This window comes from Schistocerca piceifrons, chromosome 5 (assembly GCF_021461385.2).
Source record: "Schistocerca piceifrons isolate TAMUIC-IGC-003096 chromosome 5, iqSchPice1.1, whole genome shotgun sequence".
NCBI lineage: Eukaryota > Metazoa > Arthropoda > Insecta > Orthoptera > Acrididae > Schistocerca > Schistocerca piceifrons.
Window position 1 is genome coordinate 117,898,775 of NC_060142.1, and position 17,853 is coordinate 117,916,627.

Sequence of the window (17,853 nt, forward strand, 5' to 3'; positions counted from 1 at the left end):
CTGCCAATCAGCATTGCTCTTCTAAAACGGGAGAATGACGTTTTGTTTAAGGCGACCAATCCGGAAATCTGTAGCATCGGCGTTTGGTGTTTGCTGTCTCCCTGTGAAAACCTCTGAAACTGCGTGCTACATTTGTAAAGAATGCATAGGCTGGGCGCTCCCACACAATGTAGCGGAATTTGCTTTTAAGCCGAACATGGGGTCGTTCTTCCTTTCACTAGGGCAAACGCTGACTGCTCTATGGGCGGTCACCGCCCGACACAGATAGGCTGAGTTGTCCTCGGAAGGGACCAGCCTCCTGGTGTGCAGCTTGCCCCTCCCGAACTAAAAGCTTTTATGGCCGTCGTGTCTTGAATGTGTGTGTGCATGCCAGCCTCGAGTATTTCAATCTCGGTGTGCACTTGCGATTTACTAGTTATTTGCATATTGTTTACATGAATTCTTTATCTTATCGAGTTTGGGTTCGAATGAAGCGTCTTGATGTGTGGAATATGATTGTGAGGGCGGAATATGTAAGCAATGTAGGTCAGGAGAACATGAGTTTTACAGTTGGCCCAACGACTTCGTCAGTTAGGACTGTAATGGGATCATCGAGATTGGATCGTGTATCACTGGAAACGTCTGGCTTCGATTAATCAGGTTTTTGCTGCACCAGGTACATGGTCATCTCCACAAAAGCAGTCATCCAGGCGAACGGCTGCTCGAAACGTGCAACACGCTACGGACGCAGACTGGTGCCAGCAGTATTATACTATAGGCATTCCCCCGGGAGTAGACAACATTCCATTAAAACTACTGATAGCCAGCCCTGTCAAAGCTCTACCATCTGGTGAGCAAGATGTATGAGACAGGCGAAATACCCTCAGACTTCAAGAAAGGCATAATAATTCCAATCCCAAAGAAAGCAGGTGTTGACAGATGTGAAAATTACCGAACTATCGATTTAATAAGCCACGGCTGCAAAATACTAACACGAATTCTTTACAGACGAATGGAAAAACTGTTAGAAGCCAAATTCGGGGAAGATCAGTTTGGATTCCGTAGAAATGTTGCAACATGTGAGGCAATACTGACGCTGCGATTTATCTTAGGAAATAGATTAAGGAAAGGCAAACCTACATTTCTAGCATTTGTAGACTTAGAGAAAGGTTTTGACAATGTTGGCTGGAATACTCTCTTTTAAATTCTGAAGGTGTCAGTGGTAAATACAGGGAGCGAAAGGCTATTTGCAATTTGTACAGGAACCAGATGGCAGTTATAAGAGTCGAGGGGCATGAAAGGGAAGCAGTGATTGGGAAGGGAGTAAGACAGGGTTGTAGCCTATCGCCGATGTTACTCAATCTGTATATTGAGAAAGCAGTAAAGGAAACAAAAGAAAAATTCGGAGTAGGAAGTAAAATCCATGGAGAAGAAATAAAAACTTTGAGGTTCGCCGATGACATTGTAACTCTGTCAGAGACAGCAAAGGATCGGGAAGAGTAGCTGAACGGAATGGACAGGAGGATATAAGATGAACATCAACAAAAGCAAAACGAGGATAATGGAATGTAGTCGAAATAAGTCGGGTGATGCTGAGGGTATTAGATTAGGAAATGAGACACTTAAAGCAGTAACGGAGTTTTGCTATTTGGAGAGCAAAATAACTGATGATGGTCGAAGTAAAGAGGATATAAAATGTAGACTGGCAATGGCAAGGAAAGCGTTTCTGAAGAAGAGAAATTTAACATCGAGTATAGATTTAAGTGTCAGGAAGTCGTTTCTGAAAGTATTTGTATGGAATGTGGCCATGTGTGCAAATGAAACGTGGACGATAAATAGTTTGAACAAGAAGAGAATAGAAGCTTTCGAAATGTAGTGCTACAGAAGAATGCTGAAGATTAGATGGGTAGATCACATAACTAATGAGGAGGTATTGAATAGTATTGGGGAGAAGAGGAGCTTGTGGCACACCTTGACTAGAAGAAGGGTTCGGTTGGTAGGACATGTTCTGAGGCATCAAGGGATCACGAATTTAGTATTGGAGGGTAAAAATCGCAGAGGGAGACGAAGAGATGAATACACTAAGCAGATTCAGAAGGATGTAGGTTGCAGTAGGTACTGGGAGATGAAGAAGCTTGCACAGGAGAGAGTAGCATGGACAGCTGCATCATACCAGTCTCTGGACTGAAGACCACAACAACAACAGGCATTCATGTGCACTTGCATACGATCTGTTGTCGTAATCGAAGAAACGATATCAGCTGGGGACCAACTGCATCCCTTCGTATTTTATGTCTTCCCTGACGACGATGTCGTCTTTCAGGCGTATAACTGTCGATGTCTCGCAACCAGAATCGAGCTACAGTTGTTCGAGGAGCATGATAGTGAAATCACGTCCGTGCCTTGGCCACTAAATTCGCGTGATGTGAATGGGGTCGCTCCCATCTGGGTCGGTATGGAGCGCCATCACCGCGGACCGAAATCAACGGCCAATTATTCACGGGAATTACATGACTTGTGCGTAGGCACCTGGCACCTCATAGCTTCACAAATCTACCAACGAACTGTAGAATCGATGATACGCAGAATCGTTGATATATTGCGCTAGAGAAATCCCCCAAGAAGCTATCGAGCAGGCGGTCGTAATCTTTTGGTTCATCAGTGAATAAGCATTAACATGTAGGCAAGGCATTAACGTGGCATTCGTGTCTTTCCCACCTGCTTGCGGTGAATGTGGAAACGTGAACTACGAGGATAATCCCAAAAGTAAGATTTCCAATTTTTTTTTGGTACAGAACTCTGTTTGTGTGAAGAGTGCTTCACGCTCTGTGTGTAAACATGCGCACGCCGCGCTGAGGCGCTCAGTCTTGGCTTGGCAGCCGTTGAGAATGGAGCTCCCGTTGGATGTTACCACCAAGTGCGAATTGCGCGCAGCTATTCGGTTTTTGAACGCAAAGGGCACTGCGCCGATTGAAATCCATCGCCAATTGACGGAAGTGTATGGTGAGTCGCGCACGGATGTCAAAAATGTTCGTAAGTGGTGTAGAGAGTTTGCAGCTGCTCGGACTGAAATACACGACGAACAAAGGAGCGGGAGACCGTCAGTTTCTGAGGAGACAGTGTTGAAGGTTGAGCAAAGCATGCGTGAAGATCGGCGGATCACCCTGGATGACCTCTGCACGTTGGTTCCTGAGGTTTCCCGAAGCACCGCTCACAGTTTTATCGGAAAAGAAGAGGTTCATAACTTTCTGAACAGCATGGCGGCGAGGTGGTATGACATGGGCATACAAAAACTGCCACAGCGTCTACAAAAATACATCGACAGAAATGGTGATTATGACGAAAAATAGATAAATGTTCAAGCTGTAAACTGATGTGAACCATTGTAGAAATAAACATGTACTTATAAAAAAATAGGAGACCTTACTTTTTGGATTATCCTCGTATGACGACGTTATTACCAAATGCGTCGAAACAGGATCGACGTGCTGTTATTCTTTCCTTGACTGTCGAAGGCCGGCCGTTGTGGCCGTGCAGCTCTAGGCGCTTCAGTCCGAAACCGCGCTGCCGTTACGGTCGCAGGTTCGAATCCTGCCTCGGCCATGGATGTGTATGATGTCCTTAGATTAGTTAAGTTTAAGTAGTTCTAAGTTCTAGGGGACTGATGACCCCATATGTTAAGTCCCGTAGTGCTCAGAGCCATTTGAACATTTTTTTGGCTGTCGAAGTACAAACACGGGTAGACACCCATCAGGGAGTGAAGAATGTGTATGAGGCAGGATTACTGTCGAAAAGCAACGAAAAGGTTTGCTGTTTCTTGAAAACGCACGTCCATATATCACAAATGTAGTAACGTAGAAGTTACGCCAATTCAAGTGGGAGACACTGGAGTTTACGTCCTATCTTCCTGATCTCTCCCCACGCGGTTATCACTCCTTCGGTCCTATAGAAAAGGTGTTGAAGGATGGACGATTTTGTCGGACGCGGATTTGCAGCAGGCAGTTACGCATCTCTTCACGCAACAGGACATGGTGTTTCACAGAACGGGTGTCTTCAACCTGTTGCGTTGGTGGGACGATTTGCTCAATGCTCACGGCGATTTTGCGTGACTGGCATACCTGTTCTGGACTGTACGGCCTTCGAACGGAATCTTTTTGTTCGCCCCTTTTACATGTTACTGTTTCCAGCGTCACAGTGATCACGTTATTCAGATCTTTGCCGCAATCCATTGTGTTTCAATCATATCTCATTAATTTTGAAATAGTTTTTATTTGACTGTAGCCTTGTAACATTCTCCCCTCTCTCCGTTGATGTTTCAATACTATGTACTGCACTCCTCAGAAACCTCTTAGACTATTGGCCCATGAAGAATTAATACATCGATTTAGTCAGATGGGAGGAAGATGCAGAAAATTACGCCTATAACATTATGTTGAAACATTCTGCCAGCAGCCGAATATGGAGGTCGTGGTAGAGTGATAACTGAGATCGAGTTTCCTGGTTATGTGGGTTCCTGGTCCAGCCGCGCGTAAACGAGCTGTTAAATTTACCTGACCTTACCTGGTCCGCGGAGTTTCCAAAGCTGCGACACATCTGTGGTGACCTAATTAATCTTTTCCATAAGACAACACATCTCAGGAATAGGTTCGTACACCATGGCAGAAATAACACGATGATCTGCTAAAACACACTATATTGTTGAAGCCCCATGTCCTGCTGTTACTTTGGTGTGCATTCGTCACAAGAGAAATGCAAAGATATTATTGCTACACATCAGAATTCATGGAGCCTCTACAGTAGACGCTAATTCTAACTGTCCGAGAAACACTTTTAAATTAAAGATTCCAAAAATACTGCTACTGCCGCACGGCACTTGGACAACGACACCCCAGGATAGTTCTCAATCTGCTTACCAAAGGGACGCAAGATATTCTCAAGGACGATAAAAGGACAGTCGTGACCAAAACATCATTAGCGACCATTTAATACAACACTGGAGATTTCACAACCAGATAATAAGCATCATCCAACTCGTCGACAGCATGATGTGAGATTTCGCAATGACGTGCCTTAACGTTTGTTCTTTTACGTTACCAACCTCTAAGTCTGTAGATATTGTCGCAACCAAAAATATACTTTCAGTATACCAATTAGAGCTACTGCCTACGAAACTATTCATACTCAGACTTTGTCAGCATGAAATAAACAGTTACAAAGCTTTATTGTATTAGCGAGGCGGAATTGCCATGAGAAACCGGTCATACCTCAGCCAGCATGTGACATGTTCTACTCTGCACAATGGTCTGTGACCTCTATTGCAGACTTTTCCACCAATTGTGACGTCATACAAGTTCCTTTCCTAATATTTATAATATTGTCGATATCTTGTCGTGAAATGCTTTCTCCAGTGGAAGTCGCGCAGGATTAGCCGAGCGGTCTTCGGCGCTGCAATCACGGACTGAGCGGCTGATCATGGCGGAGGTTCGAGTCCTCCCTCGGGCATGGGTGTGTGTGTTTGTCCTTAGGATAATTTAGGTTAAGTAGTGTGTAAGCTTAGGGATTGATGACCTTAGCAGTTAAGTCCCATAAGATTTCACATACATTTGAACCCTTTTTTTTCTCCAGTGGAAGCTCCTGAAAACACTTCTTGAAACAATTTTTCGAGCATGCTAATCTCGCAAAAATGTGTATTTATGGGTGGACTACTTTTCCTGTCCCTGGCTTGTTGCTAACACCTCACGCCGGCTCGCCTGGGTGACTTGCATGTTAACGGGACCACCGCACTACAATCGTTGTTCTTGGTTGTCGACGCTGGCGCTCAATTAAAATTCAAATATCTGCCGATCCAATGGTCGGATTATGCTGCGGGTTAACCCCAATCAATCTGATACTAAATACTGTAGACATCAATGATATGCTCCACTATCAATTTTGCTCCTACTGTACTTACTGTACTGATTTCAGTGCCCAACTTAAAAATGGTGAATCAGTGGATCTGAAGTTTGAAGTCAGTAAGATCAGCGGTTGCAAGTGCCTTAAGTAACTGGGGTTACGATCAAATGGAAAAAGTACACGGCAGGAGGGCCGTATTTCGACTGAACTCCGCCCTTTGGAATAACAAAAACGAGCAAACAGGCGATACATCCTTCAGCTGTTGTAAACATCGCTACGTACGGGGCAGAAACGTGGGTAACAAACACGCGTCAGAGAAACAGCTTGCTTGGACTGGAGATGGACTTTTGTAGACGAAGTTGTGGCATCTCCAGGCTGGGCCGTATACCAAGCACCCAAACAAGAAAGGCTATGGGCGTGTATAATTTAATAATAGACACCATAGAAGTGAATCGCCTAAAATGTTATGGACATGTAGAAAGTGCAGATGATAGCCGATGGCCAAAGAACGTGTGGCAGTGGACTCCAGCGGAAAGAAGAAAGCGAGGAAGATGTTGGAGGAGCTGAAGTCGAGAGGTCCGGGACGCGATGGATGCCAGAGAACTACAAGAAGGACTGAGTCGCATGATCGGAAAAAGTGGGAAGCGAGAAGCTGTTAGAACACTCGCAAGATGATACGATCAACGAGTTTGGTGAGTGAGATAGATCACTGCACGTCTCAGCCTTTCGAGCTTGCCTATTCGCCCTGTAAGAGTGATCTTAAAGACATCAGGGTAAGAATAACTTAGCGTGACCGTAAGACCACTTATAACAAGAGTACGCTTTGTAATGTTAGCTTCCTTCCTGGCACATTGAGAAAAATAAATAAATCGAGGAAACTCTTTTGTTTTATAAAGAAATGAATGAGGTTTACAGATTTTCTTCAACATTTCTCGTATACACTATCTTTGAATTGCAACCGATATTCACTCTCTATTCTTCGACGTGATATACAAATATTATGACATGATTCTCTTGCATATTAATTATTTCATTGTAAGAATTTAAAAACTAAAAAATAATATATATTTTATGAGATATTTTTCAACTTGTTGTTGAAACATTTTTTATTAACACACTTTCGGAATGGCACTTCACGAGAATATCAGAGAAAAATTAGACTAAGTTAAGCTGAACCGAAGTAAGATGCCCTCAAGGTTCGCTACTGCGTAAATTTAAAAAAAAAAGGATTTGGTAATAAGTGGACTCTTGTTATTAGCGGCCTAAAGCGACAATAGGGAGTTCAGTTATTGATATACTGAAGCGCCAAAGAAACTGGTATAGGCATGCGTATTCAAATACACAGATATGTATACTGGCCCTGCGGTCGGCAACGCCTATGTAAGACAATAAGTGTCTGTCGGAGTTGTTACATCTGTTACTGCTGCTAAAATGGCAGTTTATCAAGATTTAGGTGAGTTTGAACGCGGTGTTATAGTCGGCGCACGAGTGATAGGAGGGAGCTCTGAGGGAGCAATCAAGAGGGGATTTTTCCATACGCCCATTTCACGAGTGTACCGTGAATATCAGGAATCCGGTAAAACATCAAATCTCGGACATCACTGCGACCGGAAAAAGATCCCACAAGAACGGGACCAGCGACGACAGAAGAGAATCGTTCAACGTGACAGATTTGCAAGCCTTCTGCAAATTGCTGCAGTTTTCAAAAATGATTCAAATGGCTCTGAGCACTATGGGACTTAACTTCTGAGATCATCAGTCCCCTAGAACTTAGAACTACTTAAACCTAACTAACCTAAGGACATCACACACATCCATGCTCGAGGCAGGATTCGAACCTGCGAACGTAGCGGTCGCGCCGTTCCAGACTGAAGCGCCTAGAACCGCTCGGCCACTCCGGCCGGCTACAGTTTTCAATGCTGGGCCATCAATAAGTGTCAGCGTGCGAACCACTCAACGAAACATCATCGATGTGGGCTTTCAGAGCAGAAGGTCCACTCGTGTAGCCTTGATGACTGCGCAACACAAAGCTTTACGCGTCGCCTGGGACCGTCAGCAACGACATTGGACTGTTGACGACTGGAAACATGTTGCCTGCTCGGACGAGTCGGATATGGAGACAAACACGCTGTGCGGCTGGTGCCGGCGGAGTTTCGAGTCCTCGTTCGGGCATGGGTGTGTGTGTTTGTCCTTAGGGTAATTTAGGTTAAGTACTGTGTAAGCTTAGGGACTGATGACCTCAGCAGTTAAGTCCCATAAGATTTCACGCACATTTGAACATTTTGAACAAACTCAGGAATCCATGGACCCTGCATGTCAGCAGGGGACTGTTCAAGTTGGTGGCGGCTCTATAATGATGCAAACTCCCCGTACTTGAACATTACTGAGCATATCAGGGATGCCTTGCAACGTGCTGTTCTGAAGAGATCTGCGTCCTCTCGTGCTCTTACGGATTTAAGGACAGTTCTGCAGGATTGATGGTGTCAATTCCTCCAGCACTACTTCAGACATTAGTCGAGTCCAAGCCACGCTCTGCTGCGGCACTTCTGCGCGCTAGTGGGGGCCCTACACGATATTAGGCAGGTGTACCAGTTTCAGTGTATAATGACCGCAGGCGTTCTGTTGCAAGTTAAACCAAATCGCCGTAAGAATCCCCAGGGCTCGATACTTGTACCAACCTTGTATACCATATACCCAAATGACATCTCAAAACGCACTAACGGCCAGTCAGAATTTTTTGCAGTTAACGTTCATGTCGCCCTCACCTTCATTATATACACTCCTGGAAATTGAAATAAGAACACCGTGAATTCATTGTCCCAGGAAGGGGAAACTTTATTGACACATTCCTGGTGTCAGATACATCACATGATCACACTGACAGAACCACAGGCACATAGACACAGGCAACAGAGCATGCACAATGTCGGCACTAGTACAGTGTATATCCACCTTTCGCAGCAATGCAGGCTACTATTCTCCCATGGAGACGATCGTAGAGATGCTGGATGTAGTCCTGTGGAACGGCTTGCCATGCCATTTCCACCTGGCGCCTCAGTTGGACCAGCGTTCGTGCTGGACGTGCAGACCGCGTGAGACGACGCTTCATCCAGTCCTTAACATGCTCAATGGGGGACAGATCCGGAGATCTTGCTGGCCAGGGTAGTTGACTTACACCTTCCAGAGCACGTTGGCTGGCACGGGATACATGCGGACGTGCATTGTCCTGTTGGAACAGCAAGTTCCCTTGCCGGTCTAGGAATGGTAGAACGATGGGTTCGATGACGGTTTGGATGTACCGTGCACTATTCAGTGTCCCCTCGACGATCACCAGTGGTGTACGGCCAGTGTAGGAGATCGCTCCCCACACCATGATGCCGGGTGTTGGCCCTGTGTGCCTCGGTCGTATGCAGTCCTGATTGTGGCGCTCACCTGCACGGCGCCAAACACGCATACGACCATCATTGGCACCAAGGCAGAAGCGACTCTCATCGCTGAAGACGACACGTCTCCATTCGTCCCTCCATTCACGCCTGTCGCGACACCACTGGAGGCGGGCTGCACGATGTTGGGGCGTGAGCGGAAGACGGCCTAACGGTGTGCGGGACCGTAGCCCAGCTTCATGGAGACGGTTGCGAATGGTCCTCGCCGATACCCCAGGAGCAACAGTGTCCCTAATTTGCTGGGAAGTGGCGGTGCGGTCCCCTACGGCACTGCGTAGGATCCTACGGTCTTGGCGTGCATCCGTGCGTCGCTGCGGTCCGGTCCCAGGTCGACGGACACGTGCACCTTCCGCCGACCACTGGCGACAACATCGATGTACTGTGGAGACCTCACGCCCCACGTGTTGAGCAATTCGGCGGTACGTCCACCCGGCCTCCCGCATGCCCACTATACGCCCTCGCTCAAAGTCCGTCAACTGCACATACGGTTCACGTCCACGCTGTCGCGGCATGCTACCAGTGTTAAAGACTGCGATGGAGCTCCGTATGCCACGGCAAACTGGCTGACACTGACGGCGGCGGTGCACAAATGCTGCGCAGCTAGCGCCATTCGACGGCCAACACCGCGGTTCCTGGTGTGTCCGCTGTGCCGTGCGTGTGATCATTGCTTGTACAGCCCTCTCGCAGTGTCCGGAGCAAGTATGGTGGGTCTGACACACCGGTGTCAATGTGTTCTTTTTTCCATTTCCAGGAGTGTAGTTGTTGGTACTCAGAAACGCCTTGTGACAGATGACAGTGGATGATGTGACGCCTGCCTTGGCGTGTTGCAGGTCTGCACTTCCACGTGGTGGGCGAGGGCGTGGTGCGGCTGAAGGGAGCGCGCGCCGCACGCATCTACGAGAGGGAGAGCTACATAGACTTCCGCATGCGCCTGCTGGGCGAACCAGGTACGTCTCCCCTACACAAGCTGCACTCCTCCTCACGTACGCGGGCGCTTCGTGATGATAACATGGACTTTGGCGGATGATGCAGAATGAGGGAAAAATTTATGAGGTTTCGATGCGGAGCTGAGGTCAAAAAATAACAGGTTAAATCTATATTTACTTGTGCATTCATTTCACACGCAAAAATTAAAGTCTTCAGGTTCACTATTAAATCTAACCAGCCAATCTACAGTATATTAATTTTACAATATGTGTAATACATGATCAGTACATAATAACTGTAACAATGGTACAGATAGAGCGCTGAGAATTAAAAATTAAAGTCCGTTGAAAGTAATTTTGAGAGAAGAAGCTGGAAAGGTAAAAAAAGTTGTTTTCGGGGTTCTAACATGCCACTTGTTTTACCAAGTTGGAAACGAATAAATGACAGGTATACCTCATCATATTTAAAGTGCACAAATTCACATGTATGTCGGTAATACTTTTCATCGTGGTCTATTTATTGTTTTAATCTGTAGATAATCTGCTAGTTGTATCTTGTGTTTTTCCCAAATTTTGCTGCAGATCTGAAGATGGTCATTGCTGACCGGAACTGGAAGTCTGGAGACCTACAAGTTTGTGACCACAGACGTGAAATAAAAGAAAATGGTATGGTCTGTTTTCAAAGTTCTTACAGCGTACGTTCGTGGAAGAGTCAGCCAATAAATCGCTCCCTCCTGCGTATATCTCGCGGAATGCCCATGAAGATAAAATTAGATTCGAGCCCACACGGATGCTTACCAGCAGTCGTTCTTCCCGTGAAGCATATGCAACTGGAACAGGAAAGAGGAGGAAGTTACACTTGTACACGAAGTACCCTCCGCCACACACCGTAAGGTGGCTTCCGGGATGTAGATGTCGAAGCATATGAGATGATAACCGCAATCCGGGAAGAGATGAGGATGGTTCATGAATATTTTTCCACACAAGGGATTAATTAATTGACGCCCCCCCCCCTTTCACCCTCTCTCATTGTACACTTGTCCCTCTTCAGTTTCTCTACTAATGGTGATACATATCTTGCACTTGGTACGTGGACGACCTTCTTCGCTAATTGCCCCAAGTGGGCGCTGCTAATTGTGATTTCTGTGTAGAAATCTTAACAGTTGGGTCGTCTCTGGTGAAGTCTCAGCTTGGTGCCCCCAAGCGGCGGCTTGAGTCGCTTGGGTCTAACTGGCCCTGGCGATTCCTCAAGAAATGATGAAGAACATAATAAGGAATTTCCGCAGAGGTCTTCTGTAATGTCAATGTCAATAAAATTCACCACCAGAAATGGACTTTAAGAAATTATTTTACTTTATTCTGAAGCCTACCAGTTTCGGCATTTCATTATGCCATCTTCAGGCCCCATACACATTTATCCAAATAAACGAACTCGTCGCATAGCGCAATAAATCACTGGACATTGTGAATTCAATCGTTATACAATTGCTTAATTCGAAGACGTGATAGGCTGCTACCACGCCGATGTCCTCTGGCCATGATGGACCAACAGAGATCTTCTGTAATGCTTCGCCAGTGATGGAAGCCATTTTTGTGATTTACTTTTTTGAGAAATAAACTTGTGTTTGGCTTTTCAGTAATGGCAGTCAGTGTAGAAGCTATCTATAAATTATACTGGTGTAAAGACTGGTTTGAACATGCAACAAAAGTGCCGGGACTTAGCTACCACTCGAGTGGCGTCACTGAAGTTGCGTGTGGCCACATTCGAGTGATGCCACTTTTACTCATGCCACAAAAGTTAGAGTTATTTTAACTTTAGCTTTGCGACGCCAGTTTTCTTCCCCCACCACCGATTAGCGTCTTCCGACTGCCATCTCGTGACTGAATTTCAAAGCACCATGGCGGTTTTTTTTCCGTGTGAATAATTTTACCTTGTGTGTGTTTCGTAGTTGTTAAAAATCTCTGAGAATTGGTTGTTGGAAACAGTTGTTTATGGAAACACAAAAATGAATGTTATTAATAAAATAATTTGAATATTACTTGACATTGTGAATCGTAGGTGTTGTGATGTAATTACTGCAAAGCTAAAATAAGCATTTACAATGCCCACATCAGTGAATATGACAACACATTAAAAAGTTATAAGGGTAGTGCGTCCGCAGGTCCATCTCGCACGAAAAAAGATTGATTTTTCAAAATAATGTAGCAAAAGTATAGTCATAGACAAAATAAATTGTACTAAACAGCAATTCACTTTCTTTAATGTACATTAGAAAAAAACTGCTACACTTAATTTAAAATACAAGTGAGTTTATGAAAGGTGCATGCAAATAATTTTGCTACTGTTCTTGGTCAATATAAAAAAGTTTCTTGCAGGATGGAAAGCACACAGCTAATGACAAAATGATGTGGCGTAAGATTTCATTCTGCATAGTAAGTGCCGACAACATGAACTGTCTGTTTTTATTCTATATGATTTTTGCCCAGATCCACGACAACATGATGTGTGTTTTAACAGGAATGTAATATCAGCTTTCAAGGTTGCTGGTAGTTAAAGGTTTCGTGCTTTTATTTCTGTTATCTGAAATGTGGATATTATTTGCGTATGAGTAAAAAATACTGTTGAGTAATTAGTGAAAGATGATATGAAGTTTCATAGTAACTCACGGAAGTATACAAATGACGAAAATTAGTGGAATACTGTCAGTATATTCGGGTTCCATTAGTGACAAGAAATGCACACCTGTTTAGTAAATTTGAGAAAGAAAGTAACAAGATTTCTGGTGGCAGTATAATTTTAGCATGACTGTAGTTTTTAATAAAGAAACATGAATATCAACACCAACTATATTACAGTGTCTTTTAGTGCACTTGCAAGAAACATAATTCGAAAATTCAGTATCGAACACCTTTAATATTTCGTCATATTTAACTATGTGGGATGCAGGACTGAAAATACGAGAGTGAGTCAAATGAAAACCTTAAATTTGTAATAACAAATCGAAATTTCGCGCCGTTATCCTGTAAGTTGGTAAGCGTTCTACAAACAGCGTGCAGAATGGCCTGTAGGTGGCAGCATAGTGCAGATGCACACATACCGTCGCAGTATCCGTATAAAGATGGCCGCGACTTGCACCAGGGAAGAACAGCGTTCTGTTATTCAGTTTTTGCGTAGTGAAGGTGTGAAACCTATAGAAATACATCGACGAATGAAGGTTCAGTACAGTGATGCATGTTTGTCACAGCAGCAAATCTACGAATGGAGTAGGAAGTTCCCAAATTGTGTGACTTCAGTGGAAGATGCTCCTCGTCCAGGTCAGGCACAATAGAGGTGGCAAAAAATAACGTAACTGATAGAAATAACCGGTTACTGAGAAGTAACGGTTACTGCGATAACCGTTCCTCTGATTCTGGCAGTTATTTCAATAACTGTTTAGTGTCAACAGTGCCTCGCGCCATCTGTTGACCGAAGATTGTACTGCGCATTTGGAAGGCGTTCTATAGACCATGGGAATAACTGTGAGACTGCGCGCCATCTGTTGATAAGAACTGTGTACTATTTCGTGGGCCTTCGTTACTTTTAGCATAAACAATTAAATAAAGTTAATGTCCAAGCCGTGGCTGATAGGAGCTGCAGTACAGGCATTAACAAGTACGGTCGTTCCCTTAAGCCACCGCCTTACGTGTTAATTTAGCTTGGACGGGTAGTACAAGGAAAGTTACTTAGGAATTCGAGCGACTATGGAAATAACTGTCAGAGACCAGTATTCTCCTCTGGCAGTTATCGTTATTGGCTCGTAGTTCTAGTTCTCTGGTAGTTATCGGGCTACCACCACAGATAACCTGGCAGCTGGTAACGGAATAACTGTGTGTGTAGACGTTCCTGACTCGGTGACTCCAGTTAAAGGTCGTAGTTCCAGGTGATATTTCCAGAGAGGATAGTAACTGGAGCGAACAAATATTTTCGTACTGCTACGGAAATAGCCGCTGGCCATCGCGAATGACAAATAACATGTCAGAAAGTATAACATAATACAGTGGAATATAATAATTATTATCCTCATCATTTGTCAGGAGATTGTCAAAATATGTGAATATATCACAGTAACTGCTAATATTTACAGAATTGGTACACTGACAGAATAAAACACAGTTACGTACTTTTAATAAATTTATCGTGCACAGAATACCCGATCTTGACTGTTGCAACCAAGTGCTGTCAAAACTGAAATATAGCAGAATTTTTACCTAAGCTGGTCTATCAGTCTCTGTTACGATATTCATCTACAGAGTAGAAGGAGGGGTCAGTGGAAGCGTCTGATTCCACCCGTCTGCTTCGACGTAAAGGTGTTGTGGTGTGTGAATGTCATTACGGCACGGTGTTTATGAGTTGGTTTTTGTGTGTCTGTGTGTGTGTGTGTGTGTGTGTGTGGGGGGGGGGGGGCTGTCGATCTAGGTTGCAGTGCCGGAATTTGCTGGTGGTAATTAATATTTTTTTTTTTCTAGCTGTGATGTTTTGTGTATTTATGAAGTATTGAATGTGATTTAATTTATGTAGGGATGATTGATTTGTGGACTTTTGGGATTGTGGTTTTATTTTTCGCAGTTGTAGGTGTTGTTTTTTTGGCATCAGTAGCTGTGATGGACCTATATAGGTCACCGGAAATGACCAATTCCCATTTTCATAGTTGTGTGTGTTGATGTTTTAGTATCGTCATCTGAGGTTGACCTATGTAGGTCAAGGGAAATGTCTGATTCCAATTTTCGTACTGTTAGTTGTAGGTATTGGTGTTTTGGTATGGTCACCTATAGTTGACCTATATTGTTCAAGGGAAGTGTCCGATTCCTGCAGATTTTTGTTGGTGTAGCGGAATGCTGTATTTTTTTTCTTTTTGTTCTTCATTTTGTGTTTTGGGATCATGGTGTGTTTTTTTTACTAGCTTGTCCTCACCCTAAAACCCCCAACTTCCCGCAGTTGTCCCATTGGTTTGATTGTATTTTTGGTGGGAAATGTTATTGTATTATTTATATGTAACTTCGTGTTTGTTGCCATGTGTATGTAGTGACGTCATAGACACTTAAAATAGCCATTTCCGGCATATTGATGACGGGTGGAATCAGACACTTCTGTATCAAATAGTCTTTCAAACACACTGTAAACCGTGCCTTATCTGAAACCAAGTTTTTAATGGTTGCTGACTTGCTGGCAGTTTATTGAAAATGCATGTTCCTGAATATTGGACCCCTTTTGGACCAAGGTAACTAATTTTAGGTCTTTATGTAGATTGCTGTTTCCATTTCTAGTACTGATATTATGTATTAAGCTATTGGTTGGAAATACTTGAAACAAACTTCATAAAGGAATAAATATACTAGGAAGCTGTGGTTAGAATACAAAGTTCCTTGAACAGGTTCCTACATGATGTTCTTGAATTGATACCACAAACGATTTTTATTACACGTTTTACATGCGAAGCTACGTTTGATAAGTTACCACAGAATATGCTCCCTTATGAAATAATAGAACGAAAAAATGTTTTATGCCCTTCCCAACTGAATTTATTATCGAGTTGTAGTCCCAGAAATGTAACACTGTCAACCTTTTCGATCTGCATGTCTTCATATGTTATAAACATGCTGTCGCTGGAGAAATCGAGCAGTTTGCAAATCTGACATAAAACTTGGATTAGCGTACTCACACTTTCCCCAATACGACTAGCTTTTACAGCACAGGAGTAAACGAATATGTCACATTACGTATATTTTTTGTTGTATTATAAGGCTGTACACTTTATTCTATTATGCGAGCAGCACAAGAAATTAAGCTTCGAATTTAACCTACAGTACTCAGTTTACATATTACTTCATACTTAAAAACGCACGTTGTTAACATTTTACTTAAACAGTGCTTTGGCGAAGTTCCGCGTACTTTCTGTCGCAGCTGCGAAGATAATATTTCTAATAGCGACCGATAACCTACAAACATATAATATGAAACACTAATAATCGTTCTAACATCAACTAAAATGTACCCGGAGTTAATAAGCTAAGGTTATGACACGATTCATGCGACATTCCTGCTATTTCACACTACTCGCAGTTACACTGATAACTAAACTGATGGATTCCAACTATGTCGTTATTTAACTGTCGGAGTTATCGGTATTCGCTAGCGAAAAATAACTTGGCAGTTATTAATAACCGTTACCGATAACGGTTATCAAAGAATAACTGGAACTGTGATAACGGTTACTCCAGAATAACCGTTTGGCCCACCTCTAAGGCACAACGAGTTGTGACTCCACAGAACATTGCAGCAGTTGAAGCCATAGTGAAGGAAAGCCGCCGAGTGACACTGAATGACATTACAACATGTTTAAAGACTAGTCATGGGTCAGCACACCACATTGTGCATGGTGTGCTCCGGTTTCACAAAGTGTCTGCAAGATGGGTACCACGGCATCTGACTCCTGAAATGAGAAGACGACGTGTTGATGCTTGTGAAGAACTTCTTCGGCGCTTTGAGCAAGAAGGTGATGGTTTCCTTGCAAGAATCGTTACTGGGGACGAAACCTGGGTTAACTTCCACCAACCGGAAACGAAGAGAGCGAGCAAGGAATGGCGCCATTCCTCATCACCAAAACCAAAGAAGTTTCGAACAGAACCATCAGCAGGGAAGGTTGTGCTGACTCTCTTTTGGGACGAAAAAGGCGTCATTTTGGAGCATTACATGCCTGTCACCAGTGCATCATACACAGACTTCCTAAAAAATCATCTGCGGCCTGCAGTCATATCAAAGCGACGTGGATTGCTGTCAACAGGTGTCCTTTTGCAACACGACAATGCAAGGCCCCACACTGCCCGTACAACAGTTGCAACAATCACAGACCTGCATTTTGAGAGTCTTCCTCATCCACCATATTCACCAGACCTTGCCCCAAGTGATTTCTATATGTTTGGACCACTCAAAGACGCAATAGGAGGAAAGAAGTTCCGTTCTGATGAAGAGGTACGACACACTGTGCATGACTGGTTGCGCGAACTACGAAAATAATTTTTTTCTAAAGGAATTTTTTCATTTTGTAAGAGCTGAAGAACTTGCATTGAGAGTGGAGGAGATTATGTTGAAAAGTGATACAGCTTTGTACCACTTCTGCACAATAAATAATATTTAAAAAAATACTTAAGGTTTTCATTTGACTCACCCTCGTATTAGCTTCGAAATGGGGGTTCCGGGCTCAGCATTAAACGCATCAGACAAGAAAACTGGAACTCTACTTCTGGGAACGTGGTACTTACAGTGAGGTGACAAGTCATGGGATAGCGATATATACATTTATAGATGGCGGTAGCATCGCATACACAAGGTATAAAAGGGCAGTTCAATAGCAGAGCTGTCATTTGTACCCAGTTGATTCATGTAAAAAGGTTTCCGACGTGATTATGTCCGCACAACGGGAATTTCGGAACTCGTTAAAAAATTCAGTATTACGAGATCTACAGTGTGAAAAGTGTGCCGAAATTACCAAATTTCACGCATTACTTACCTATCACCACGAACAACGCAGTGTCCGATGGCCTTTATGCTTAACAACCGGGAGCAGCGACATTTG

The 17,853-nt window shown here is 43.8% G+C and overlaps 1 protein-coding gene across 1 annotated transcript in view; it reads left to right on the plus strand.

The window, feature by feature from the left end:
* Positions 1–17,853, plus strand: part of LOC124798204 (arrestin domain-containing protein 17-like) — a 158,257-nt gene that overhangs the window by 94,579 nt on the left and 45,825 nt on the right. Inside the window, exon 2 of the mRNA XM_047261506.1 lies at positions 10,145–10,261. Coding sequence (XP_047117462.1) covers positions 10,145–10,261 — 117 coding nt within the window. The remainder of the gene's footprint in view (positions 1–10,144; positions 10,262–17,853) is intronic.